Source organism: Penicillium rubens (genome assembly GCF_028828025.1).
Source record: "Penicillium rubens strain IBT 27055 chromosome Unknown utg000002l_segment0_segment0, whole genome shotgun sequence".
Taxonomy (NCBI): Eukaryota; Fungi; Ascomycota; class Eurotiomycetes; order Eurotiales; family Aspergillaceae; genus Penicillium; species Penicillium rubens.
The window spans coordinates 2,892,432-2,917,105 of record NW_026890600.1 but is presented as its reverse complement, the minus strand read 5'-3'; the positions used below and the strand labels follow the sequence as shown (position 1 = coordinate 2,917,105).

Here is a 24,674-nt window from a genome sequence, read left to right as displayed (position 1 = left end):
TCCTCCAGGGCTTTATTTCTCAATGACCCAAACCCATTGTCCCGATGGACCTAATGATCCTCTCGTTCCAGTCCTTCGTTCAATAATAGCGTTCAATAAGTTTATTCGCAAAGATGCCTGTGTTCCAATCCAAAACCTTTCGTCGGGCAGCTACGGAATCATCTTCCCTCGGTGAACGGCTCGGTGCATTCTACCGGGCGCGACTGTCTCGACACCCTTTCATTCTCTTCGGACTCCCATTCATGGCCGTTATTGTCGCCGGGTCGTTTGCCTTGACACCCGCCGCTGCCTTGCGGTATGAGCGGTATGACCGCAAAGTCAAGCAGCTCAGTCAGGACGAAGCATTTGACCTCGGACTCAAGGGTCCTGACGGGGAGGAAGGAATCAAACGCAACCCGCGGAGGAGGATTATAGGCGACGAAAAGGAAGAATACTACGTATGTATCGCTTACTTGGTCCTTATTTTATTGCCTGACAATTGAACTGAATGCTGATTATTGCGCACGCTTACAGAGACTCATGGCCAAAGATCTCGATCAATGGGAGCAGAAGCGAGTAGAGCGATTCAAAGGTGAACCGGATGGAAGGCTGTAACACTTTGAACCCAAGTACACAAGTGCTCCGGCATCCTCGAACGTGACAAAAACACGCTTCCCTCAAGATCTCACCTATCATATGAGCTCGTTGCTAGGGGTACATTACCGTACATTGCTGTAGAGATGGGGCGGCAGCCACTCAATTATCTGGCTGACCTTTGCATACGACGTGTCCTATGCACCAATATCCCTACTTATGTAGGTAGCCATTGGAATCGGTCTCGCTCACTTTCTCGGCCTCTCGAGAATTGTATACAACATACAATACATTTCCGGTTCCCAGATCTTATATGCTGGGCCATTGACTGTGAAATTGGGGGAAGGGTTCCCTCTCGAGTCTGTTGCCTCATCTTGTCACTTGTCGTATTGACGTGAAACCTGCATGAGTGGAACCACACTTACGGTTAGTCCCTTGGATACTCGCGACTAACCAAGACCTGAGATGAGGTCATTGTCAATATTGATCAAGCTAAAGACAAGCCGGGCATAAATTCAACCTTGAGTACATAGATGTATATGTATATATCTATGTATCTATGTATATTGATTTATCTTGAATCCATAAATGGAAGGGGAGGTCTTTTGTCGACCGCTTACTCAGCCATATTGGCTGCCCAGGTGCCCAGGTGCCCGAGCCCTGGCCCCGAGCCTACCTAGTTATGTAAGTACGAGAGCCCCGAAGCCGGCTCAGACTACTGGGCTTCCAAGATGGGTTCTTAGTATTTAGTGCTTCTATATATCCTTTTATATCCACGTATACAACATATATCTATTACTTCCCTGGAATATGCGTACACACACTCTCTCTTCATATATCTACGTATCCCTAGGTATATAAAAATAAATCCGTTCTAACAAAATATCGTAATCCACCAACTACGTCAGAACTTGGTGAACTCGTGATCCCCCACACAACAACGTCATAACTTTCTTCTCGAAGCCCCCAAATTTCTTCTTCACCCATTTTCTCTCAACTCAGGGCTAGTTCCAGATTATTAATCATGCAATAACACAGATGCCCTCTCTCTGATATCAGACCTGTTCATGCCCCCCACTATTTGGCATTTTTCGTTCCATTGGCTGGTTTTCCCCTTTGGCTGGACCCCAGTCTATTCGCTTCTTGTTGCCCCTCTTTGTATCTCGCTACGTCAGTTGCGTATATCTCGAGGTCCCTTACATCTGAAGCTTTGCTTACGTTTGTTTCCCTTCAACTCTTACTTGAGACACTCGGTTTCACCTTCGCGTATTGAATGCCATTTATGACCAGCGATTCTGCCACGGTTCTAGGTCTTCGAAGACCCTGATATCTTGGTCCGGAGCTTGGGAGCACCTGTCAGTCTGATCCTTGAGAAACCGTCTGTAATTATCTGCTACACAACTGCGGGTGTCATTGCCAAGGGAGATTTGAGCTGACCGTGTTTCGACAGACCAGGAACTGGAGTCGTGGAAGCCAACCTGCCTGCCATGACAGGCCCAGGACGCTCACCCTCCTCACCTTGGGTACAAAGTGCTCAAAGTGGTCAGCACGATGGTGGTGTCACACAGTCCTTCCATTCTACCATGTCCCCATCAACCACTGGCATGATGTCTAGCGCGGCTTTTACAGAAAGATCAAGTCCCAATTATTTTGGCATGGCTGTGCAAAGCCCCAACAATCAACAGACCTCCAACCCAGGGCTACCCATGCAAAAGAACTGGAGTACATTGCCCCACACACAACCTCTGCCGAGTCCAAAACTACCGACGTTCTCCCAAGAATCAGTATCAGCGGGATTGAAGGATCTACTGAAAACTGAGACTGAAACCAGCCGCATACGCCGAGAATCAGCGTTTCATGGACCTTCCTCTCCCCAGACGACGTCATGGTCAAATCCCTCACCTTCACATTCGCTGGGAAATTTTTCATTTGCGCAACCCAACGAACTGAGGCTTCCAGCCGGCAAGAACTCAGCGCCCGCTCCACAAGGTATGGCCGTCCATCTTCGACAAATTAATAAGATACTAACATTGCTTCTTCAGGAGCCACTCCCGCTTCATTTCCCTGGGTATCAGCCGAACGCTGCGCCGAACTCCTTGAATCATCTCAGTCAAACACCATGCTATTCGATGTTCGCCCATTTGCTCATTTCAGACAGGCCAATATCAAAGGATCACTCAATTTATGCATCCCCACTACCCTACTTAAGCGTCGATCATTTGATACGCAGAAATTAGAGGGCACCTTCACAGACGACGCCGACAAACGGAGTTTCGCTCGTTGGAGAGAGAGTGACGTGATCATTGTATACGATTCTGCCGCGGCGGATTTGAAGGATGCAGCTCCTCTTCTGAACCTTCTCAATAAATTCCAGGCTGAAGACTGGAAAGGAGATGGTTTGATCTTACAAAACGGATTCCGAGGTTTCTCGAAGCGGTTTCCACATTTGATTCAGCAGCCACAAACGCAGACGACCGGACCATCCTCTAAAGTTCCCTCTGCCATGAGAATCAATCTACAATCCGTTGCTCCTGTCGTGGGTGGTTGCGCCTTGCCAGAATCATCCTCTGCCGTCAATCCATTTTTTGGGAATATTCGACAGAACATGGATCTCCTCGGAGGCGTCGGCCAAATTCCTCTGAAACAGCCCGATCAATTGACCGAGGTGAAGCGACAGCAACTCCCTTCCTGGTTGCGGGGCGCTTCCGATACCAAGGACCAAGGGCATATCATCTCGAGCAAGTTCCTGGTTTTGGAGAAAACAGAATTGGAACGCATGAAACAGGCTTTAACATATGAAGGACCTTCGGCTGACCCCAATGGTAGCCCCAAGAAATATCGCGTTGCGGGGATAGAGAAAGGCACGAAGAACCGTTACAATGATATTTACCCATTTGATCATTCCCGTGTCCGACTCGAGGGGATTCCATCTGGGGCCTGTGATTATGTGAACGCGAACCATATTTCCGCTGAACTTACCAATCGGAAATACATCGCCACTCAGGCTCCCGTTCCTGATACATTTGATGTGCGTGATAGCCCCTCGCCATGCTTGATGTTATGTTACTCACGATATGTAGGACTTTTGGCGCGTTGTGTGGGAGCAAGACGTTAGACTACTCGTTTCCCTCACCGCAGAGGTTGAGCGAGGACAGATAAAATGCCACCGATACTGGGAGTCTGGGAAATATGGACCGTTCGAGGTAAAGGCCTATTCGGAAAAGCACATCAATATCGAATCCAAGGGCGGACCTATCGATCCCACGGCTGGCAGCCCTAAGACGACCGACCGACATGATGGCACAAACGAGAATCCAGTCATCACCGTGCGGAACTTCAGTATCTGCCATACGTCATTCCCCTTCGAGCCACTTCGGGATATCACCCAGCTCCAGTATCCTTACTGGCCCGACTTTGGGACAACGTCACAGCCCACTCATCTTCTCCATTTGATTGAGCAGTGTAACAAGGTCATTCGTGCCACCAGCAACTCCAGATTTAGTAGGGAGCAAGCAGAACCGAAGGGTCAGCGGCCAGTACTGGTGCATTGCAGTGCCGGATGTGGGCGTACGGGGACCTTCTGCACCGTTGATAGTGTCTTGGACATGTTGAAACGGCAACGTGCGCAGGCTGCCGGTGGTGGAGGCCTGGATCAAAATCCCAGCGGATCTTCCGAATGGATAGGAGATTCCAATCTTGATCTAATTGCGAAGACAGTTGAGGATTTCCGAAGACAAAGACCGAGCATGGTACAAAACCTGAGTCAATATGCACTCTGCTATGAGAGCGTGCTTGAATGGCTCGCTTCTGAGATGGACTAGAACACTGGACGAGGCTCTTCTTTACTTTTTCTTTTCTCTTGCTATGATGACGACCCTGGGATACCCCTTTTGGCCTTGCATCATTCTCAGGGCCATGGTTTTCTTTTGATCTATGTACAATGTCATACAGCTAGTGGTTCTGCATTTTCTGGTGTTTCGGGTTTGCTTTGTGGATAGGGAAAAATGGACAGCGCTAATCTCGGGTCTTATTGCGTAGTCTTGCATAAGACAATGTTAGCGTCCTGGTTTGATGAGATTCAAAAGTTGCTCCTTTTCAGTTACAGTCCCCTGCTTCGAAGAAGGCTCATAACCATAGATGCGTCCTTGGTGTTGAGCAGCCTGACTGCCACATTCCGAGCGACAGGAGTTTAGTAAAACCCCAAGTTTTCCAAGCTCCTCAAACTTGTCATATACTATGATTACACCCCTGGCCCTTGACGGGCTGCTTGCTTTTCCCACTATAACCGATATCCAGGAACATCACGCCACGATCAGTAATCGCAACCAACTCATCTTCCTTTTCAGTGAAACGCAATTGAGAGCAAACCGCCTCTAGCTGGAGGACAACTGGTCGCAACTCGATGACACCCGTAGAGGTTTCCCACGATGATGGATAAAAGCCGGTGTGATTGTCTTGGATCAATTCCGAGGGGTTCAACGCCCATACATACAGGGTTTTCCAGTTAACGACAGCAACACGAGTTCCGCGACGCGAAGTTGCCACCGGAGATCCATGCGAGGTTGGTATTTCCCGGAATCCCCCCAGTTGCGCCATGATCTGCCAGTCGTCGAAACGCCTTCCACGGTCGAGATTCAGAACATGGGTACATCGCGGACCAGTATATGATTCGGACTTCAGAAGGCATGCCACAGTCCATTTCTCAACGCGATGGGTGGCAATTCCGAAGGCGAGATACTGCCAATGACACTGTTCTCCCTGAGTTCTATCGCCGAGCTCATGGGTGCCGAAGAATGGTATCCCAATTGAGAACTGAAGCGAGAGGGACGGCGAAAACTGAACGGTGCATGCATTCTTATTAACGTGGGGCTTCGGCTCGCCTGGGGGGCCAGGAATGCCTTCAAGTCTCTGAAAGGCACCGTAAATGTTTTGAGCTCGGTAGTGATAGAGCAACTGAAGACCTCGATCATTGAAAGTCAGCCTCATCACAGGGCCTATTCTCCGAGAGAAAAGGGCAGATGGGTCTTGATCGTTGGTGCTTGTCAAAACGTAGGCCTCAAAAGCGGCATCTAGAGATGTCAGAAACCAGCTCTAATATGACAGAATGACCGAAACGAACGAATAATTTTACAGGGATTATCTCCCTTCCCTTCTTCCATAACGCCTTCCACCAAGTCATCGTCGTCCTCATCGTCGTCGTCCTCATCGTCGTCGTCCTCATCGTCGTCGTCGCCGTCGTAATCGTCGTCATCGTCGTGGTCGTTGTCGTCGTTGTCGTCGTCTTCGTCATCGTCGTCATCGTCGTCATCGTCATCTTCGTCATCTTCGTCGTAGAGCGGGGTATAAAGAACGACTTCATGATCATAGGGGTCAAGCATGTTTTGCCATGATATTGCAAATTGGTCGTCGGAAACAGAGAGAGCCAGTGGTCTATCATCTCGGCATTCGGGAAAGTCATACATTCGAATGGTGTCTCCCCTGAAATTCAAGGGATGGTAGGCCAGGTGAATACTCCCGTTGGGGTGAGATTCTAGAGCGTGTTTAACAAATGGGTGGTCTGTATCCAGCTCTTGGTCTAGGAATGGTTTGAATCGGTGCAGCACATAGACCCCGCCATGTTCATCAAAGGCAGTCTGGATGATCTCGACCTCCCCAATATCCTGCCCCGGCGATTTCAATTGGACCTCAGTCTGACCCCCATGACTCATGTCAACCAGATGGACAGTGCTGTGGCCTTTGAAGACAAGCAGTGCTCGGATGCTGTCTTCTGATGTCTCCATTGTCGATGCATGGTAGTCAATCACTCGGTTTTGGTACTTATAGGTGGGGATGGCGTAATGTTCTGCACCATCTAATTGTTCATAAGACCGTTTCATTAACTCACCAAACAGATGTCTAGTCTGATGAGCTTCAATGCCGTCGTTCCAACCAGGAGTATTGTGTAGCTGATGAACGATGACTGCTCGGCTGCTGGAAGCGATCTCGTAAAGCCTGCGGCTTGAAAAGGCTGCCTGGAAGTAGGCTGATGTCTCGCAGTGCCGAAGGACTAGCTGTATCAGCTCTGTGGGAAGTTGAAGTAGCATCTTTGATGTCCCAGATCTAATATTGAGGATTAGCATAGATTTATAGGACTTTGTGAACCGTGCACAGACCTTTTGTTGCCTTCAGGTAGCGCTGATTTGATGACCAGGCAGAAAGAGACAAAGTGGCCAAGTCAGGACATTGGGGACTTTTTTTGTTAATTTTTTCCCCTTCTCTTTGAAAGAAAAAACGTATGAGCGGTTTTAGGGACATTCACAGGTTCAAAGTTCAAGTTTATTTGATGTTTTGTCGTTGTTCTCCGCCTTGCTATATCTATATATACTACATTAGGGATCTCCTTAGAGAAGGTAGGATATGGATCTTTTGGGTCTTTTTTTTTATAATAAATTTCTTTCTTCCGCCAGATATGTTAGAATGTGACCGAGACCAAAAATATCAAATAGTTTCAGAGTACGCAATCTCAATGAAATCCACCTGAGCACTTACCTGTTAGCTACCACTAGGAAATACAGAAACAGGCCCATAGGTTCACGTTAACCTATTCTATTTGTTTCTAGTCTAGAAAGTGGGTAAGTATATCTGCACTGGCTATACCGTGCTCACTATGGAGTGCCCAAGCCGTTATAAAATCACGACCTAAAACCACCGGGGTACTACATATGTAGGTTCTTGCAGGTACAACTACAGATTCTATATACGATATACCAATAATTAGACCTGGTTTATTCCAGCCAAAAGTGGCCGTTAAAGCGACTCGTAGCTGGAGGTCTATGCCTTGGTACTTGTAGTTGAAACTATATCCGCGAAAATACGCAAGCTAGCCTGTTCAGGAGAGTGACAAGACCGCGAAGTACGGTTCAAATTATTATTTGGATATAATATGATGAGAAGTCGAATATCACTGTCCTTCTCCGCCACCCCCGGACATGCTGATGAAAGTGATGATCAGAAGAACCCACCAGTACCTAGATTATTGATTAGCACACGAAAGAAACAAAGAGATGATACACCGCTATCCGCAACGTACTTTTGTAAAAGAGACTTTTCTTCGGGTTGCTCTGGGTTTTGACCGTCGGGCCCGACAATCACTGGCTTGTTCAGGTGAGGCTGCGTCCCGGATTCGTTCGAGACGAGCTCAATTCGCGGAACAGTTGTTGAGCCTTCAGCGCTGGCAGACGATGCAGATAGGGATACAGTGTAGACTTCGTTGGCCGGACCGAGGTGAAGGCGAAATGTTGGTTGTTCACTGGCCATTAAAGAGGCCAATGACACGAGACTGCCGACCCATTGCTTTTTGTTCGTGGGGGTTGAAATGTAGAGACCAACGCGTACTAGTTTATCGGTCTGGTCATCCTTTGGTGCGTGATATGCGACCACGTCCGATTTCAATGAGGCTGGGTCGTAGGAGACACGCGCGAGGACGGACGGTTGTGGCGATCCCAAGGGCCAATATAGGATATCAGTCGAAAGGGAGGCATTGGCGACAGAAATTAGGAGCGACACAGCGCTAAGAACGGTGAGCAGGAACCGCATGGCGATGAGAAAGAACTAGGAGGGTTGAGACTGAGATGGTCAACGTTTTGGAGAAGTCCGAGCTCCCGAGCTCCAACCCCACGATTACATACAATACATACGTCCACGGGTACATATATACCGATGAATACATGTGTACGTTACTCAGGTATTAGCTGGTATTAGCTAAATTTACATATGTAGACTGTTTAAAGATTATATCAAATGATCTAGTATATGTATTGTAAAAAAAGAGCATGTACATTATAGAAACCAGGTATACTCTGCATATGGTACATGGAAGTACCTCGGTCATCGCAGTCGAATAGCGGAACGCTGAGGTACCGTCAAAGTACAAACTGCGAAGGTACCGGCTAGCACTGCTCCGTCAGGGCTGGGGCAAATCCATGTCATACCTTATTCTCCCCGGGCCTCTACACACAGTTCCCCTTTTCCTCTTGTAATACATCCCTCAATCTCAATATACACATTAACAGTAAGTCTGCTTCCACTAGCCTATACTCCATGTTTCGTGACTCGCTAATCTATGGTTAAATAGCAATCTATAGCTCCACAGCTATCAATTCCAAAATATCCCCAAAGTAAAGAGCTCCACGGCAACATGGCCTCGCTGCCCTACCGTCGTGCCTCGCACCAGATCTCCCGGAAAGCATCCAGTGACCCTCGGGAGGATCTGACAGTTCATCTTGACCACTATATTGGCATTGATGTCGGAACAGGTAGCGCTCGGGCTTGCATAATCGACGCCAAAGGTGATATTGTGGGGTTGGCCTCAGAAAACATCGGTCTTTGGCAACCAGAGCACGGTTACTATGTGGGTAAAAGCGCAAGCAAGTTGGCTGCCAAATAAGTCTTACCTAGCCTCTAGGAACAATCTACCTCCAATATCTGGCATTGCATTTGTGTCGCCGTTCAGCGCGCTATTAGCCAGCACAATATCAACCCTGACACGGTCCGAGGTATCGGGTTTGACGCCACCTGCTCCTTGTCGGTTTTCTCCAATGATACTGACGAGCCGATTTCGGTAACGGGCCCGAACTTCGACTCGGACCGCAACGTGATCTTGTGGCTGGATCACCGTCCAGTTGAGGAAGCCGCGAAGATCAATGCGACCAATCACAACCTGCTGCGCTATGTTGGCGGAAAGATGTCCATTGAGATGGAGATCCCAAAAGTTCTTTGGCTTAAGAACCACATGCCCAAGGAGCTTTTTGACAAATGCAAGTTCTATGATCTGGCGGATGCCCTTACGCACATTGCCACGGGCAACGAAAAGCGGAGTTTCTGCAGTGTGGTCTGCAAGCAAGGATACGTACCCGTTGGTGTCGATGGGAGCGTCAAGGGATGGCAAGAAGATTTCTTGCAGGACATTGGTCTGGGGGACCTGACTGAAGATAACTTCAAGCGCATGGGCGGAGTCGACGGGGTGGTGAGCCTTTCCCTAATTGACAATGACGCAGTTGACTGACTTTTGGTGCCACACAGAACGGTGATTACTTGAGTGCCGGTGAGTTGGTTGGCACTCTCTGCGATAAGGCTGCAGCAGAACTAGGCCTGCCAGCTGGTATCGCCATTGGTAGTGGTGTGATCGACGCCTACGCTGGCTGGATCGGTACCGTCGGATCCAAGGTCGATCTGGACCCAGGTCAATCTAGCGCAGATATCCCCAAACTTGATAGGTCAGAGGCCTTCTCTCGCCTCGCGGCTGTCGCAGGAACCTCGACATGTCACCTTGCCATGTCACCAGACCCGGTGTTTGTTGATGGCGTCTGGGGTCCATATCGGGATACCATTCTCCCCGGATACTGGATGGCCGAGGGTGGGCAATCTGCTACCGGAGAATTGCTGAAGCACGTAATTGAGACTCACCCTGCATTCAACCAGGCTACTTCGATTGCCGAGTCATACCATGCCAACATCTACGAATATCTGAACGAGCATCTTAAAGAGATGGCACATGGCCAAGGAGCACCATGTGTATCTTATCTCGGACGCCACTTTTTCTTCTACGGTGACCTATGGGGGAACCGATCGCCTATAGGGGATGCTAACATGACTGGATCCATCTTTGGACTGACCAGCGACAAATCTGTGGATGGTCTTGCCATTTACTACTATGCCACCATGGAGTTCATTGCGCTGCAAACTAAGCAGATCGTGGAGACAATGAACAAGGCAGGACACCGCATCACCTCGGTCTTCATGTCAGGTTCACAATGCCAGAATGACATTCTGGTCAACCTCGTTGCATCTGCCTGCGACATGCCTGTGCTGATTCCTCGGTACATCCATGCTGCGGTATGTCACGGTGCTGCTATGCTCGGCGCTAAGGCTGCCAGCGCTGACTCCCAAGGCAAAACTGAAGATCTATGGGATATCATGGATCGGATGAGCAAGCCTGGCAAGAAGGTGCTGCCGACAAAAGATGCGAACGAGAAAGCATTGCTCGGTGTTAAGTATGAGGTCTTCCTGGAACAGTGCTTCAAGCAACAGAAATATCGTGGGATGGTGGATGACGCCGTGGGGGCCTGGAATTCGAAGTCCACCTAGTTCAATGTGACGATCCTGACGATTTTCCCTTCGCAAAAAACAGAGACAAAGACATGGGCACTGGAATATTGGTCACGGTTCACATGTTATTCTGTTCGGGTTACTCGGTATCGGTCATTACCGCACAATAAAAAGTATGAATGAAGTAACAATCTCAAAATCATACATGTAATCATTGCAAAGCCATGCCTAATGCATTGAGCTATAAAGCTCATGTCATCGGTCATCAGGAAAGTAAAGAAGAGACAAGTCACACCCTCCATATGAACGTCAAGCATATAAACAGAAAAACCAGAAGGAAAAAAGAAGCTCGCTATGCAACATTACTTCGGACAAGCCAATGAATGCCTTGTGCAAAAAGAGCCACTATGACCAGTCAACATATGCACTTTGTCTAGTAGGCCACCCCGCCTCTTGTTCGGCCGACAGTGTAGAACTTGTCAGAAGTACTGGTGCCGCCTATGGCTAGAGTATCAAAGCGATCCACTCCCATGCTGTCCATATTCACATATCCCGACATGTGGAAACCAAGCAGAACGACGAGATAAGTGAGCACAAGGATGGATCCCTTGAAGTAGTTGCTCTTTCCTTCGCCGTATACATGCGAGAGCAGGAAGACGCACAGAATAACGGTGATCATATCCCACTGGGGGAATATCAGGCTGTTGAAATATGTTGTTAGCCATAGCACTTCAGCTAGAGACGGAACGAAAAGAAAAAAAGAGAGATCTTACTTGAATGAGTGGCTGACAAGCTCGGATGGGTCCAGCGAGCGGCCGTAGAAAGCGCTGAAGAATACCACAGCAGGAATCTGCAAGAGACAGACCTGCAGTGCGTAGGCAGAGCCAATTTCCATAGACAATGCAATGTTCCCGTTCATGGCAAATGATATGGCATTCTGTTTGGGGTGTTAGTTAACAATATAAATTCAAATTCGACTCGGACAGAGAGCCTTTAGTAGCCAACGTACCAGGAATTCCGTTGTGTTCGGCACCAACGCGAAAAGAGTAATGCCGAGGAACTTCTCATCAACATCCACGTTCTCTAGCACAACATCGACTGTGTTGACGAGAATCTCAGCAATCACCGCATAGAGGACAGTTGCTCCAAGAAGAATGACAGAGCTTTTAACTTTGCTCCAATTGGGTGCATCATGCCCTCCGCTAGCATGAGTGGGATCCACAGGCAACCCGAGATCTTCAAGCTCTTCTCCAGCCGTATTTCGTGATCGCTCTGGACCAGGGCGGCTAGCTTGACGAACAGAAGCTTGATGGTGTTGGACATTGGGCTTGCGACTTCGAGCCGCATCCCGAGCAGCCACTGTTGCTGCTGTTGCTGCCACTTCCGTGAACTGGCGTACTAGACGCTCGTTGTCTTCTTTGGCCATACTGCGGACAAACTTTGGCACGGGGCAACCGTCCTCACCGCTGGAATTGGGGGGCACCAAGTGTGGGAAATTGCTTTTGATGTCTGTGGTAGCTTCACTTCCAACTCCGTCCAAATTGCCCGAGCCATTGTCTTCCAAGCCAAAATGCTTTAACGACTGGCCTAGGATTCGTTTATACAACTGAGATTCGCGGATCGAATCTTTGGGCCCAGAAGTGGTACCGGATGCTTCGGGTTGGGCGTTTGGGAAAAGCAGGTGCCGTGGTTCGTAGAACGAATCTTGCGCAGATTGGGTGGCAGGGGCCTGGGGATTCTTCTTTTCCTCCATCTCTGATGCCCATATAAGAGCAGCGTGGGTCCTGAGAGTAAACCATAGGCCGATGCCGTATGAAAGGAACAAGAAAACAGCAGCGATCCATGCATATGGCTGTACCGCCCTCTGAAAGAACTGGTCATCGACAGCCGCTGTTTGTGAGAAATAACAGCGACGGCAATCGCGTGTCTCTGGATCGAGGGAACTGACACACGAGTGACAGTTCAGCTCATGCTATGCACCGGTCAGTTTAGATCCGTTTGCGAAGGAAGGTGAAACTTACACTGCCATAAACCTGGTAGAAGAGGGTGGGACCAAAAGCAGCAATCACTGCAAACAACAACATCGTCGAGGTCACACCGGCGGATTTCACATTGAACCGTTGGGTCTTGCGTTTGAGTGCGCCGAAGCACATGGACAGACCAGGGAGAAACAGAATGCCGACAAAGATACTACCGATGATGCTTCCCTCGACAAGCCGAGCCTTGCCCTCAGTCAAAGCGACACAGTAGAGATATACTTCCACGATAGTTGAGAAGAAAGCATTGATGGCAGCACCTAAACCCATGGAAGATTGAGCGGAGATCGAGGCAACGGCTTGCCCAATAAAATAGGCCAGAGGGATAATGGAGAGCAGAGCGAGAGGGAAGATCAAGGCCGGATGTGTGAGCCAGTTCTGCAAACCCAAGAAGTGGCCCAAGACATAGTAGTCGAAAATCACAAACACAACCACACCAAGAAGATTGATCAGGAAGATGTTCGTTCCATCGAGAGTGTATTTCCAGTACCTCGTTCCTGCAGCTCTGTAGGTGCAAAGAAGGATGGAAGACGAAGATGAGGTGGTGCTCGATCTAGCATATCTGGAATCGGAATGGAAGGACAGTGCTAGCGGATGTCTGCGTAAATGGCTCACAAGTGTAATAGTTACACGGCCCATGGGAATCCAAAATACCAAGAGCCAGCAGATGAGCGATACCATGAGCATCAACGGACCGACCAAGAAGTAGAAAAACACGAAGAACACGACACGACCCAAGGTCCATTCGCCCCGCCCAAACAGGCGACGCTTGGATTGAGCGAACTGAGAAGAGTCTTCGCGCTGTCCACGCTGGGGCCTCCCGAGAAGGCTGTCTTGCTCACCGGCCGAATCGACGCTGTTTCTTCGCCTGCCGACCAGGGACCGATTTCTGCGAGGCCCGAAGAAAAGACGACCATGTTCCAGGTCGCCATTCTGCCATTGTTCATATTCACTGATACTGCGTCCCTCGCCCTCATCTTCTTCGGCATAATTCTCATCTGTCTCCAAAAGAACATATGATCCGAACGGGTACAACAGATACCGCGAAAGACCTGCAAATACTCTTCCGTATGCCACAGCACTGGATGAGTAGGAAAAGAAAAAGCATGCAATGGCGGCCAACAGAGCGAAAAGGGCAAGCCACCATCCAAAGAACAGAGACCATAGTAGATTGGTCAAAAAAAGCATGGGACTAACATAGCCTCCAGGAGATGAGTGGATATCACCCTCAGCCGTCTTCTCTACAGAACGGCTCTTCTTGTACAACGCAGGCTTCCAGATCCTGATACCAAACGGATGTGTTTCGTTGATGGCCTGTTGGCGGTCTTTGAGTGTGAAGCTCTCAGCATCGCTGGTTGCGTCTTCATCGTCTTCTATGCCATCCTCCTCCTCGCCATCGTCACTCTCCCCTCCGCTGCCATGCCCGGCCTGTGTAAAAGGGAGGTCTTCTTCATAATCCAGACTTGGTTCAGGCAAGCCTATGTCGTCCGCGTTGTAACCCTCTGAATCAGCCCTTGGAGAGGGCCTGGGACGAACGCTGGGACGTCGTCTCAAGGTCGAGCTTTGCGCCCGTAGTGGACGTATCCTGGGGGATTGCTGCGCGTTCGCACTTTGCTTCATTGTCATATATTGCTTGACCTCATTGACATCATCGTCTGTCGAGAACCCTTGCCCCCTGTGGGGGATGTGACGTTTGGAAGACATGCGACGCGATACCGAGGGCTTTCGGGGCTTGTCGGGGACTGTGGACGACTGTGTCGTGAACGCGCGAGTCGAACTCTCCTCTTGGCCATCATCACGAGCTTCGGGATTGGTCGGCTCGAGGGAGGATGGATCTAGTGTACCTGCAATTTTGGATCAGCCCAAGCCGTCATTGTCGTAGGTTGCACCAACGACAAGCTTACCGTATGTTCTCCGCGTGGAGGCAGATGATCTAATTGGAGGCACTGGTCCAGAAGTCGGTGTTTCGGTTCCCGCCGCTGCAGATGGCTGCGTCGACTCCTGAGAGTCAGGGTCTCCTTTATCACCAGCCATAACGCTGTGATTTGACAAGTACACAATGAACCTTAGAAGCTGGAGGAAAAGGAAGAGAGAAAATCGCAAAGACTAGGGAGTCCTCTCTCTTTTATGCTGTCTTTGTTGACCCAAACTAAAGTGAGAGAAAAAGATCAAAGCGATGAGACCGAAGTTCCCAGTGACATTATCGGACCCAATAGATCTAGGTGAAACGCAGGAATCAAGAATATCAAGGAAAGTTTCATTAGTTGAGATGCATATAAATCATTGCAGGTCCAGGTAGGACGAAACTCGTGGGTAAAAAAAAGTATGCCTAAGGAGAGGAATGGCTCTTTGACCGTTGCCTTCTCGTTGCAGATGACCCGATCATCAGCCCACCTGGGCAGCTCCAAGGCCTGACCGCCCAATCAAATGCACAGCTGACTCATTGGGTGGGGAGCTGACATCCATGGAAACAAAGCCGAGTGTTTGACTGGTTTGTCTTCTTATGTAACCTGATATTTCAGGCTGTAATTGTTGTCTTTCTTAGTCAGCACACCTGAACGCCCGGGCGGGCACCGGACCTGAGCTTCACCTACAGCTGGACTGCTCTGCTCGCCAAACCCCAGCTTCAACTTCTCCGTTTCTACCCCCGAGCTACATCTCCCCTGACCGAATTCACGACATACTATTCTCTGAGCAGAAAGATAAAGGTCTTTTTCTTTACTTCATCTGCGCTCTGTGCAAGACAGACAGCCCTTGAGTCTCTATAGCGTCATCAGCCCATTCGCCATCATGGCTCTGGACAACTACTATCGCAATAAAATCGAGGGCATGAAGCTCGAGATTATTCAAGGCCAGGCCGTTCTACGACGATTAGAAGCGCAGCGCAATGACTACAACTCGAGAGTCCGTCTACTGCGCGAAGAGCTTGGCTTGCTGCAACAACCTGGCTCCTACGTTGGCGAGGTGGTGAAGGTGATGAGCACCAAAAAGGTCCTGGTGAAGGTACACCCGGAAGGAAAATACGGTAGGCTTTGTCCATTGCAATTATCTTGGCTTTTGATGATCGGGCTTACGCTAACACTATGATTTCCTTGGTCGCAGTGGTGGATATCTCTGATGGTGTGGACATTGGCAAACTCGTTGTGGGCAAGCGAGTCGCTCTCCTGTCTGACTCTTACAAGTTGGAGAAGATGTTGCCGTCCTCGGTCGATCCTCTGGTTGCGCTCATGATGGTCGAGAAGGTCCCCGACAGCACTTACGACATGATTGGTGGCCTAGACCAGCAAATCAAAGAAATCAAGGAAGTCATCGAGCTTGGCCTCAAGCACCCCGAGCTCTTTGAATCTCTGGGTATCGCACAGCCGAAGGGTGTCTTGCTTTACGGCCCACCTGGAACCGGCAAGACCCTGCTTGCTCGAGCAGCCGCTCACCATACCGACTGCCGATTCATCCGAGTGAGTGGTTCAGAACTGGTCCAGAAATACATCGGTGAGGGTAGTCGGATGGTGCGTGAGCTTTTCGTCATGGCACGGGAGCATGCACCAAGTATCATCTTCATGGACGAGATTGACAGTATTGGATCAAGCCGGATAGATTCATCAGGAGGCGGTGACTCGGAGGTGCAACGCACCATGCTGGAGTTGTTGAACCAGTTGGACGGCTTCGAGCCAACGAAGAACATTAAGATTATCATGGCGACCAACAGACTGGATATTCTGGATCCCGCCCTACTTCGGCCTGGGCGAATTGATCGAAAGATCGAATTCCCCCCTCCATCGTCAGTCCAACCCACTTCACCCCTGTTGTTTATGGCTTGTTCCCTTCTTCCTTCCTTCCTTCCTTCCTTCTTGGATACGATGCTAACCTTACTTTCCTTTTGTAGCGTCGAAGCCCGTGCCGACATCCTGCGGATCCACTCTCGGTCGATGAATCTGACCCGTGGGATCAACCTGACCAAGATTGCCGAGAAGATGAACGGGTGCTCTGGAGCCGAGCTCAAGGGTGTCTGTACAGAGGCAGGAATGTATGCACTCCGCGAGCGTCGGGTTCATGTCACACAAGAAGACTTTGACCTGGCCACCGCCAAGATTCTCAACAAGCACGATGATAAGGAGGTGGCCGTGTCGAAGCTGTGGAAGTAGAGTCCTCTCCGAAGCGGGGGGTGGATCCCGGGGGCTTGGGGAACGATCGACAACATTGTATCACTAGTTCTAATCCTACCCTGATAATTCTCACCCCAAGTAAATGCATAGTTGTGCGACGTGTCAGGATCCTATTTTGGGTGATGTGTAGGGGTGTAACTATTTCTTGGCAACCTCTTTGGGGCGACTGCCTGCTTGGCCTCGCTGCATACTCTCCGTCCAAATACATGTACGGGGTACGGAGTACGAAGTAGTGTATCAGCCATCTACCTCGTACTGGGATATGTGATCTGATGTGCAAGGAGATCCTAAAAGTAGATCTACGGAACTCGATTGGACTCTTTTTCTCAACTGGCGAAGAGAAAGGAGGATCTGCATCATAGGGCTTGGCAGCTTCAGCTTATCTCGAATGGCACATAAAATATTGTATGTTGTAGTTGGTTATCCGTACTCCGTACGGAGTATGTGGTACATACATAGTCCTGGAGTGAAGGCTTGGCATGATGCCGCGGACCGTGTAGATCAGAGATGTCTCAATTGGCCTTGGCGCGGAATTCAGGGATCTGACTATTGTCTTGGCAGGTTAAAAAAAAATGTGTCTTTAACAGTGTACTCCGTACTCCGGTATTAGTATATGTAAGGTATAGGTATACGGAGTATTGTATTGTATACATAATATAGAGAATGTATTAGCATATAATGTACATATGTATATGGTATGAGATCAAGAGTCCAGCTGAAAGTCCGTATGTACTCCATATACATCGGTTAATATAGATTAAACCCATTGGACCACGCATTTCTCCCCTTGCCGGTTTAGACTGACGCGGACTTGCGCGTGACCAGCGGATCATTTCCCAACGTCCCCTACGGAGTTACTTGACCCCTTGAGATACCAGGTCCACTTTCCATACTTTGAACACTAACACTTCCACGTATTTTGGACTTTTTAATCCCTTGCACGGCCAAGACGGTTTAGAGTTGAAAACCATATAATATTAGAACAGTATATTGTATATGTATGTTGTAATTCTTGAAGAGATCTATTATATGTCATGTATGTTGTATGTACCCGTGGACATCCACGGGGACATGTGAACTAAGTTGTTGACCGACAGCCCATTTTTGGTAGGCCCGGTTATCTCTATTTTCCAAGGTTACTCAATCGAATTAGAATATCGATATAGGTACATATGTAGTATAGTATATAACCATAATAGATATTGTACCTACAACCTTGGAATATAGAGACATATAACGTATAAATTATAATATTCCAAAAATGGAATCTTCCTGATCTACTCCGTACTCCATACTAGGGATTCTCTCCACAAACTCCACACCTCCATTCTATACTCCATGTTGTACGGACTACTTCTTTATTTCTTTTTTTATTTCTTCTTTTCCCAAATCTGACTCAGGAATGATCTGACAATGCCAATGATTGTATTTATCCGAGTCCCCTGTTCATTTAAACTATTCCCTTCCCCTTCCCCCCCTTTTCTATACTTTCAAGCTTGACTTTTAAATTTCCCTTTCCCTGGATAAATCTACCGGACTATGTCCGACCTCTGGTCTTCCATAGCCTTTGCCATTGACCCTAAGAGGACCGAAGCCATGTCTGTCGTCTTACAATCGACAATCAATCTCCTGGAAAGCGAGCTCGTCAAAGCCCGTGCTGCCCTCCGGGATATCCAACCCAATGCCTCGCCCTTTGGATTCCACGGTGATGAACTCGCCGTAGGCGCTATGACTGCCTACAGACGGGACCTAATCGGCCGCGCCCCCGATTTTTATGGGTCTCGCCGCTTGACGCTGAAGGAACTCGGCCTGGAGCCCGTCGTGCGGGAACTACCCACTGAACGGGTGGTATCAAATACGCAATCTATAGCACCGGAATCCCCTCACCGAACGGGACTAGAGGATGTTCTGAGCAATAGCTTGATCCTCGACCAGATGGCACCATATCTATCAGTATCTTCCTTGATGACGTTGAGCTCAACTTCACGCCGCCTACGCACCCTAATCACTCAGACGCCATATGTGTTCCGACATCTTGATCTCTCCCGCTGTCGGGGCGCAGAAGTCCCTACATTAACACAAGCGGAGAACGACTCCCAGACCGAGGACGAGATCTACTCCGCCCCATTAAAGCGCATTTTTACAAGTCTCGAACGCAGAGGTATATTGCAAGATGTGCGCACTCTGATCTTGGACGGGATCTCAGTGCCGGCTGATCTGGTGGCCGATATCATCTCGACGGATCGTTTCAACGTCAATATCCTGTCTATTCGCGAATGTCGCCATCTCAACGAACGCAAGCTCATGCAGGTCATTCAGCATGCCGTTCGGCCTTCACGCCCTGCGGGTACTCCGAGAGTGAAGGGTATCTACCACTTCTCTCCCATGCACACGGGACCCCGGGCAGTGGCACGACCCCGATACCGAGACTGGTGGGGCACCCGTGTGGGAAATTCGCGGACACCCAGCCAAACCCCATCTAACTCTGATCAGGAGGATAGCGCCTCCACGGGATCCTCATCGGGAGGGCAGCAAAACGAGTGGTACAGCGCATCAGGGAAGCTTTTCAAGCACACCCTTGAGGAAGGTTGGGCTCAGGTGCTTAAGAAATGTGAGGGCATCATTGCCTTTGACGCTGTTCTTTGTCGTGGCCCGAGACACGATCCCGATCTACACAGTTCGACCGCGGAGGGCACCCCGGCTGAGGTTCCGTTGCTCGGACCTGCCGTGGCCACCGTAGCCCTCGGGCCTCGTGGATGTGACGGATGCCACAGTTCCCCCGAAGGGCCCGCTATTTGGAGCCAGTCCCCAGATAGCCAATTTCCGATGCTTAGTCCCCCGCCATTGCACTCATCTAGCGTTGCAGCGGCGAAACGGCCCGAGCTAATTCCAGGCGAGCATCCCATCCTTATTGCCCGCTGCTCAGACTGCCTTACCAACTGTTGGTGCCATCGGTGCAATAAATGGTTCTGTGGTAACTGTCTACCAAACCCACAGCCTGTACGAGTAAGCCTGTCCCCGCATCAGACTGCAGTCCACCCCAGTGCTGCTGAACTGCAGGAACGTGAGGTATGTTGAGATTGAATCTGTCCTGCCAACCGTCCATGTCGCTGATCCCCGTCATGTAGAGATTGGAACGAGGTGTAAGCAAAGACTGCTGGGAATGTGGCCCTACTGTGAGTAACTCTCCGGCTTTACGATGTTAGTTCTCTTTCTGACCATAATAGTGTGCTTCCTGTAAGCTAGAATGCCAGCACACATGCCAGGGCTGCCAGGGTGATTATTGCATTCAGCACAATGAAGGATGCTCGAAGACACTGGTACGTGCCTATCACCCACCGAGGGCCCCATAATCGAATGAAGACATATACTAACCTGTCCGGCAGTGTGACTGGTGTAATACCAGTGCTCGCGGGCGAATGCGCGGCGATTTCTATTAAATTCCAGGGTTTTGGTTCAACCTCCTTTTTTTATATTGGTAATCAAGGCGAATCCTGGAATTATCGCATATGTAGTACATTAACTTGATTTTAAAGCGAGGTGCCCAGCGTGGAGGCTTCCAGAATTGAAACTCTTATCTCTTATCGGCCGTACAGACCGCCGTAGTGGCAGATCTGGCGAAACCTGGCTTTTCTCGGGCAGAACTGTAGATATATGTTGTATATTGGGTGTAGTGTAGTCACATATAACCTTGGAAACATGTAGATAGATCCATTGATAAGTGGAAGATAAATATAGACCCAAAATATAGATTCCTTGTATTATACATAAAAGCAACCAAAGACAGTGAGAGACGAGAGAAGATCTGTCACGTCACTCCCCCGTCTATTCAAATAAGCGGAGAGAGAAGCGGTGGACTTGGAGTATAGAGTTTTGTCGCCTTCGCCGCTATTGCCGTCCGTCCCCGCCGTCTTGGAATAATTCATACTAAAGAATGCATTCTCTCTCTAATCACTATCAATATCCATCATGGCTGAAGATACTCTAGTGTGGTCGTCCCAGCTACTCGTCGCATCGCCAGAGCGGGCGCATCGACTAACCGGTGACAAAATCACTCTACCACAATCTGCGCTCGAACAGCTGCTAGCTGCCGCTCCGCTTCAAGCTGTCCCCTCCGGGAACGCTCGTGTACTTACTCCGTCATTCGATCCCTTCAACCACCATACCTTCGCCGCCGAATCACGCGCCCGTCAAGAGGTCGAGCAACGTCAGCAGCAACTACCCCACCCGTTGATCTTCCGCATTGTCAATCCTCTCAATGGTCGATTCATCTATGCGGGCATTCGGGAGTTCTCCGCTGAAGAGAATGAAGTCGCGCTGAGTACGTTGCTCAGAGACTCCCTCGATATCAAGGATGAAGAGTTCTTGGGCGAAAATGGCGAACCACAAGACCCGTCGGCGCAAGTAGAAACGGAACCATCACCACGGGCTGGCCCCGCGGTCACAGTACATGCGAAACAACTACCCAAGGGTACCTATGTTCGCCTCCGTCCGCTGGAAGCCGGATACGATCCTGAAGACTGGAAGGCCCTTTTGGAAAGATACTTACGGGACAACTTTACGACCCTCACGACGGGCGAGCTTCTGACAGTGCCGGGTACGCGGAGCGAGTCATTCAGGTTCTTGGTGGATAAAGTGTTTCCCGAAGGCGAAGGAATCTGCGTGGTGGATACAGACCTTGAAGTTGACATCGTTGCATTGTCGGAGGAACAGGCCCGAGAAACGCTACAGAAGAGATTGGAAAAGGCTTCACGTGCGCCGGGTACTGTTAGCGGCAGTTCGATCGGTGGTATCCTCAGCATTGGAGAAGGTGTCACTGCCCAAGTATTGCCTGGGGAATATGTGGATTATGAACTTCGAGATTTGAACCCCCAAGATACTATTCGGATTGAGCTCACAAGCGACAACCCAGAACTGAGCCTTTTTGCTAGTCCCTTTTCTACTCGCCAAAGAAGTCGACCAAGATCGGATGTGCATGTCTTGGGGGATTTCTCGAGCCAGGCGCGCAAGACATTCGATCTTCGGCCTACAAATGTGGTTCTGGAAGACGCCGAGGCCCTCTATATAGCAGTTCACGCCGATCCTGCAGGCAGTGAATCATCTGATACACAGCAGCAGTCGCCATCGCAATACCACCTACGGATCACAGTAAATCCGTTTGATTCGTCAGTCAGGCATAATGAGATGGAAGAATCCCACGAGCCTGGCGATGTGCAGTGCAAGAACTGCCAGCAATGGGTTCCTGAACGGACATTAGTTCTGCACGAGAACTTCTGTCTTCGCAATAATGTATTATGTTCGCAGTGTCAGAATGTCTTCCAAAAGCGGTCTCCAGAATGGCAATGTCACTGGCACTGCCCACATGACTCCGGCCATGGCAATGATGCAACGAGCAAAGAAAAACATGACGGTATCTTCCACCAAACGCACAAATGCACCGACTGTGCAGGAGAGTTCGAAGGACTTCCTAGTCTCGCGCAACATCGCACTACAGATTGTCCTGGGAAGTTGATTCTCTGTCAATTCTGCCATCTGCTCGTGCCACAGAAAGGCGACTCTGACCCTGATTTCCGTGACCCCGAGGTGATGCTCTCCGGCCTCACTCCACACGAACTGGTGGACGGAGGACGCACCACGGAATGCCATCTGTGTAATAAGATTATCCGACTACGAGACATGAACACCCATCTTCGTCACCATGACCTGGAGCGCCTTTCTCGACCGGCACCGCGCATCTGTATGAACAGGAATTGCGGCAGGACATTGAACAAAACCGGCAATGAGTCTGTTGGCCTGTGCAGCTTCTGTTTCGGACCGCTGTATGTGGACACGCACGATCCAGAGGGTAAAGCACTGCGTCGTCGCATTGAACGCCGATATCTTTCCCAGATGATGACCGGGTGTGGAAAGCCTTGGTGTCGGAATGAGTATTGCAAAACGGCGAAGCAGAAAAGGGCATCTGACTCTGATCCTCCAGTCACGATGAGTGTGGCGGAAATCATGAAGTTAACACGCCCACTTGTCGAAGCTCTTAATATGCAGCCGAATGTGACTAACACGGCGCCTTTATATCTCTGTGCTGATGAAACAAGTCAACACCGTCGCAATCTCGCGGAGTTGATTGCAGCAGAAAGCACTGTAGGGAACAACAAAGTGTATGATCTACCATGGTGTATTGCAGCAGCCGAAGCCGCGGGTGGCGACCTGGAGAAGGCGAGAGAGTGGCTGTCTAAATGGGCACCAACTCAGGATGCAACGAGTACATGATCCTTGATTTAGACTTAAATGTGATAATGAGAACATGGGCTTGTTTGCATCAGGTGAAGGACCGCAGAGTTTACAATCTAGAAAGACAGGCAGGCGAATTTAATAATACATGATGAATGATGTATAAACACAGCTGGAATTTCATAATATTCATGATTAAAATGCAAAGGCTGGTCTAAAACTAAGACCCTAGACGTCGCAGCCACTAGCGTAAAGACCCATCCATGAAATGTGCAGACAGAGAATGTGTATCAATCAAAGCCCAACCTTTTCAAGCCGCACCTGTCTTCGCTGCTAGCGAGCCAGTGCCACGCGAAGAGAAGATACCCATAATTCCAAAAACAACATAGAATAGAGCCAACGGATACGCCACGAGACCCCTCATTCCACTCATACGCGCGACGGCGCAGAACATCCCTGACGAACTGTATGTGCACCAGCCAACAGCGGCAATAGTCAAGAGATAGCCGAACATGGTATCCATGGGAATCAGGATACCAATGAGACTGGTAAGCACCAAAGGAAGGAAGCAGTAGCCCAGCACGCTAGCGGAGCGCGGAAAGGTCAGAGTAGCAGAGAAGTGGCCGGCGGCCGAGGCACCGGACATGGAGGGTTTGTGGTGGGGGTTGTAGTTGGTAGGGTCAGCGGCGTTCGGAGTCGGGACGGTGTCGAGAGCGGGAGACATGAGGCTGAGGATCAAATGCAAAGCGACGGTACCGAAAACCGCCACGCCATAGATATAGCCGTAGAACACCTTGCCTGAGAGCAGGAGGAAAGTGCCGTACAAGACGATGTATAGCAGAGCTCCGTAGAGATCGCTATCGTCCATAAGGTGATTATCGATAGAGGCGAAGGGATTGAGAACAGTCAGAGTCTAGAGAATGAGACCGTTAGCATCCAATATCGGGCATCCACTGTTGACCAGAGCTACAATCAACTTAAAACCCGGGGTAAAAGCAAGCCACCCGCAAGACCCAAACCCCACGTCTCCTGAACGCGCCTAATAGAAAATCAATCCACACTAACCTTGGTCCGGATATGTTCAAAGTTGACACCCAACTCCTCAAGCAACGGTGGTTCACCATCATACCCCTCCGTCCCAAATGCAGCCAACCAACCCGTCCTCAAGCCGCCCTGTTCGCCCATCCGCCCGCTGACGCCAGCAGCCGGGGACCCAAAGCCTCCATACCCACCACCAGCAGGATAAGCCTGCGCGGAAGGATTGGGAGCCCCGCCATACCCAGCGCCGTAGGATGCTTGTGAGGGGGTTGTGTGACCGGAAACCGAGGAGTAGGACGAGGGAAAGAACTGGAGATTCTGTGGTGCGCCCTGGGGGGCGTAGCCCGGCTGTTGTGGATAGTATTGAGCCATTGCCGCAACTGAGGGCGTGAAGAGCGGAAGATCACTAGTCTCCGTTCGGATATAGGACGTGTTTGGGGTTCTCGGGGAGTAGCGACTGGCTAAAGCGTGGATTGCTGTAGAGCTTCAAAGCTCCAAATGGCCTCACCTGGGCAATAATGTTGGATGACTAAGCGTCTAATCGGCCGGC

General features: G+C 49.8%; 9 protein-coding genes across 9 annotated transcripts; 5 read left to right on the top strand and 4 right to left on the bottom strand.

Annotated features, from left to right (window-relative positions):
• Positions 1–113: 113 nt before the first annotated feature.
• Positions 114–4,394, top strand: N7525_003592 (uncharacterized protein; the record flags this gene model as incomplete). Its single annotated transcript, XM_061212754.1, has 5 exons — positions 114–437; positions 514–590; positions 2,024–2,562; positions 2,616–3,601; positions 3,654–4,394. The coding sequence occupies 5 exons, from the start codon at positions 114–116 to the stop codon at positions 4,392–4,394; spliced, it is 2,667 nt and encodes an 888-aa protein (XP_061069775.1).
• Positions 4,395–4,800: 406 nt separating this feature from the next.
• Positions 4,801–6,656, bottom strand: N7525_003591 (F-box domain protein; the record flags this gene model as incomplete). Its single annotated transcript, XM_061212753.1, has 2 exons — positions 4,801–5,642; positions 5,693–6,656. 2 exons carry the CDS (start codon positions 6,654–6,656, stop codon positions 4,801–4,803), a joined length of 1,806 nt encoding a protein of 601 aa, XP_061069774.1.
• An 857-nt stretch (positions 6,657–7,513) lies between these two features.
• On the bottom strand, positions 7,514–8,148 carry N7525_003590 (uncharacterized protein; the record flags this gene model as incomplete). The annotated part of the gene is made up of 2 exons (XM_002558961.1): positions 7,514–7,580; positions 7,643–8,148. 2 exons carry the CDS (start codon positions 8,146–8,148, stop codon positions 7,514–7,516), a joined length of 573 nt encoding a protein of 190 aa, XP_002559007.1.
• A 601-nt stretch (positions 8,149–8,749) lies between these two features.
• N7525_003589 (FGGY-family carbohydrate kinase) lies at positions 8,750–10,698 on the top strand (the record flags this gene model as incomplete). Its single annotated transcript, XM_002558962.1, has 3 exons — positions 8,750–8,962; positions 9,017–9,577; positions 9,634–10,698. 3 exons carry the CDS (start codon positions 8,750–8,752, stop codon positions 10,696–10,698), a joined length of 1,839 nt encoding a protein of 612 aa, XP_002559008.1.
• Positions 10,699–11,092: 394 nt separating this feature from the next.
• Positions 11,093–14,729, bottom strand: N7525_003588 (calcium/hydrogen antiporter; the record flags this gene model as incomplete). Its single annotated transcript, XM_002558963.2, has 5 exons — positions 11,093–11,360; positions 11,433–11,596; positions 11,669–12,631; positions 12,681–14,539; positions 14,600–14,729. 5 exons carry the CDS (start codon positions 14,727–14,729, stop codon positions 11,093–11,095), a joined length of 3,384 nt encoding a protein of 1,127 aa, XP_002559009.1.
• Positions 14,730–15,423: 694 nt separating this feature from the next.
• N7525_003587 (proteasome regulatory particle base subunit RPT6) lies at positions 15,424–16,837 on the top strand (the record flags this gene model as incomplete). Its single annotated transcript, XM_002558964.2, has 3 exons — positions 15,424–15,720; positions 15,798–16,473; positions 16,579–16,837. The coding sequence occupies exons 1-3, from the start codon at positions 15,486–15,488 to the stop codon at positions 16,835–16,837; spliced, it is 1,170 nt and encodes a 389-aa protein (XP_002559010.1). The 5' UTR covers positions 15,424–15,485.
• Positions 16,838–18,397: 1,560 nt separating this feature from the next.
• Positions 18,398–20,298, top strand: N7525_003586 (uncharacterized protein; the record flags this gene model as incomplete). The annotated part of the gene is made up of 4 exons (XM_061212752.1): positions 18,398–19,927; positions 19,987–20,034; positions 20,086–20,178; positions 20,245–20,298. The coding sequence occupies 4 exons, from the start codon at positions 18,398–18,400 to the stop codon at positions 20,296–20,298; spliced, it is 1,725 nt and encodes a 574-aa protein (XP_061069773.1).
• A 529-nt stretch (positions 20,299–20,827) lies between these two features.
• On the top strand, positions 20,828–23,125 carry N7525_003585 (putative ubiquitin fusion degradation protein (Ufd1); the record flags this gene model as incomplete). Its single annotated transcript, XM_002558966.1, has 1 exon — positions 20,828–23,125. The coding sequence occupies one exon, from the start codon at positions 20,828–20,830 to the stop codon at positions 23,123–23,125; it is 2,298 nt and encodes a 765-aa protein (XP_002559012.1).
• A 271-nt stretch (positions 23,126–23,396) lies between these two features.
• N7525_003584 (transporter YIP1) lies at positions 23,397–24,496 on the bottom strand (the record flags this gene model as incomplete). The annotated part of the gene is made up of 2 exons (XM_002558967.1): positions 23,397–23,999; positions 24,152–24,496. 2 exons carry the CDS (start codon positions 24,494–24,496, stop codon positions 23,397–23,399), a joined length of 948 nt encoding a protein of 315 aa, XP_002559013.1.
• Between the last annotated feature and the right edge of the window lie 178 nt (positions 24,497–24,674).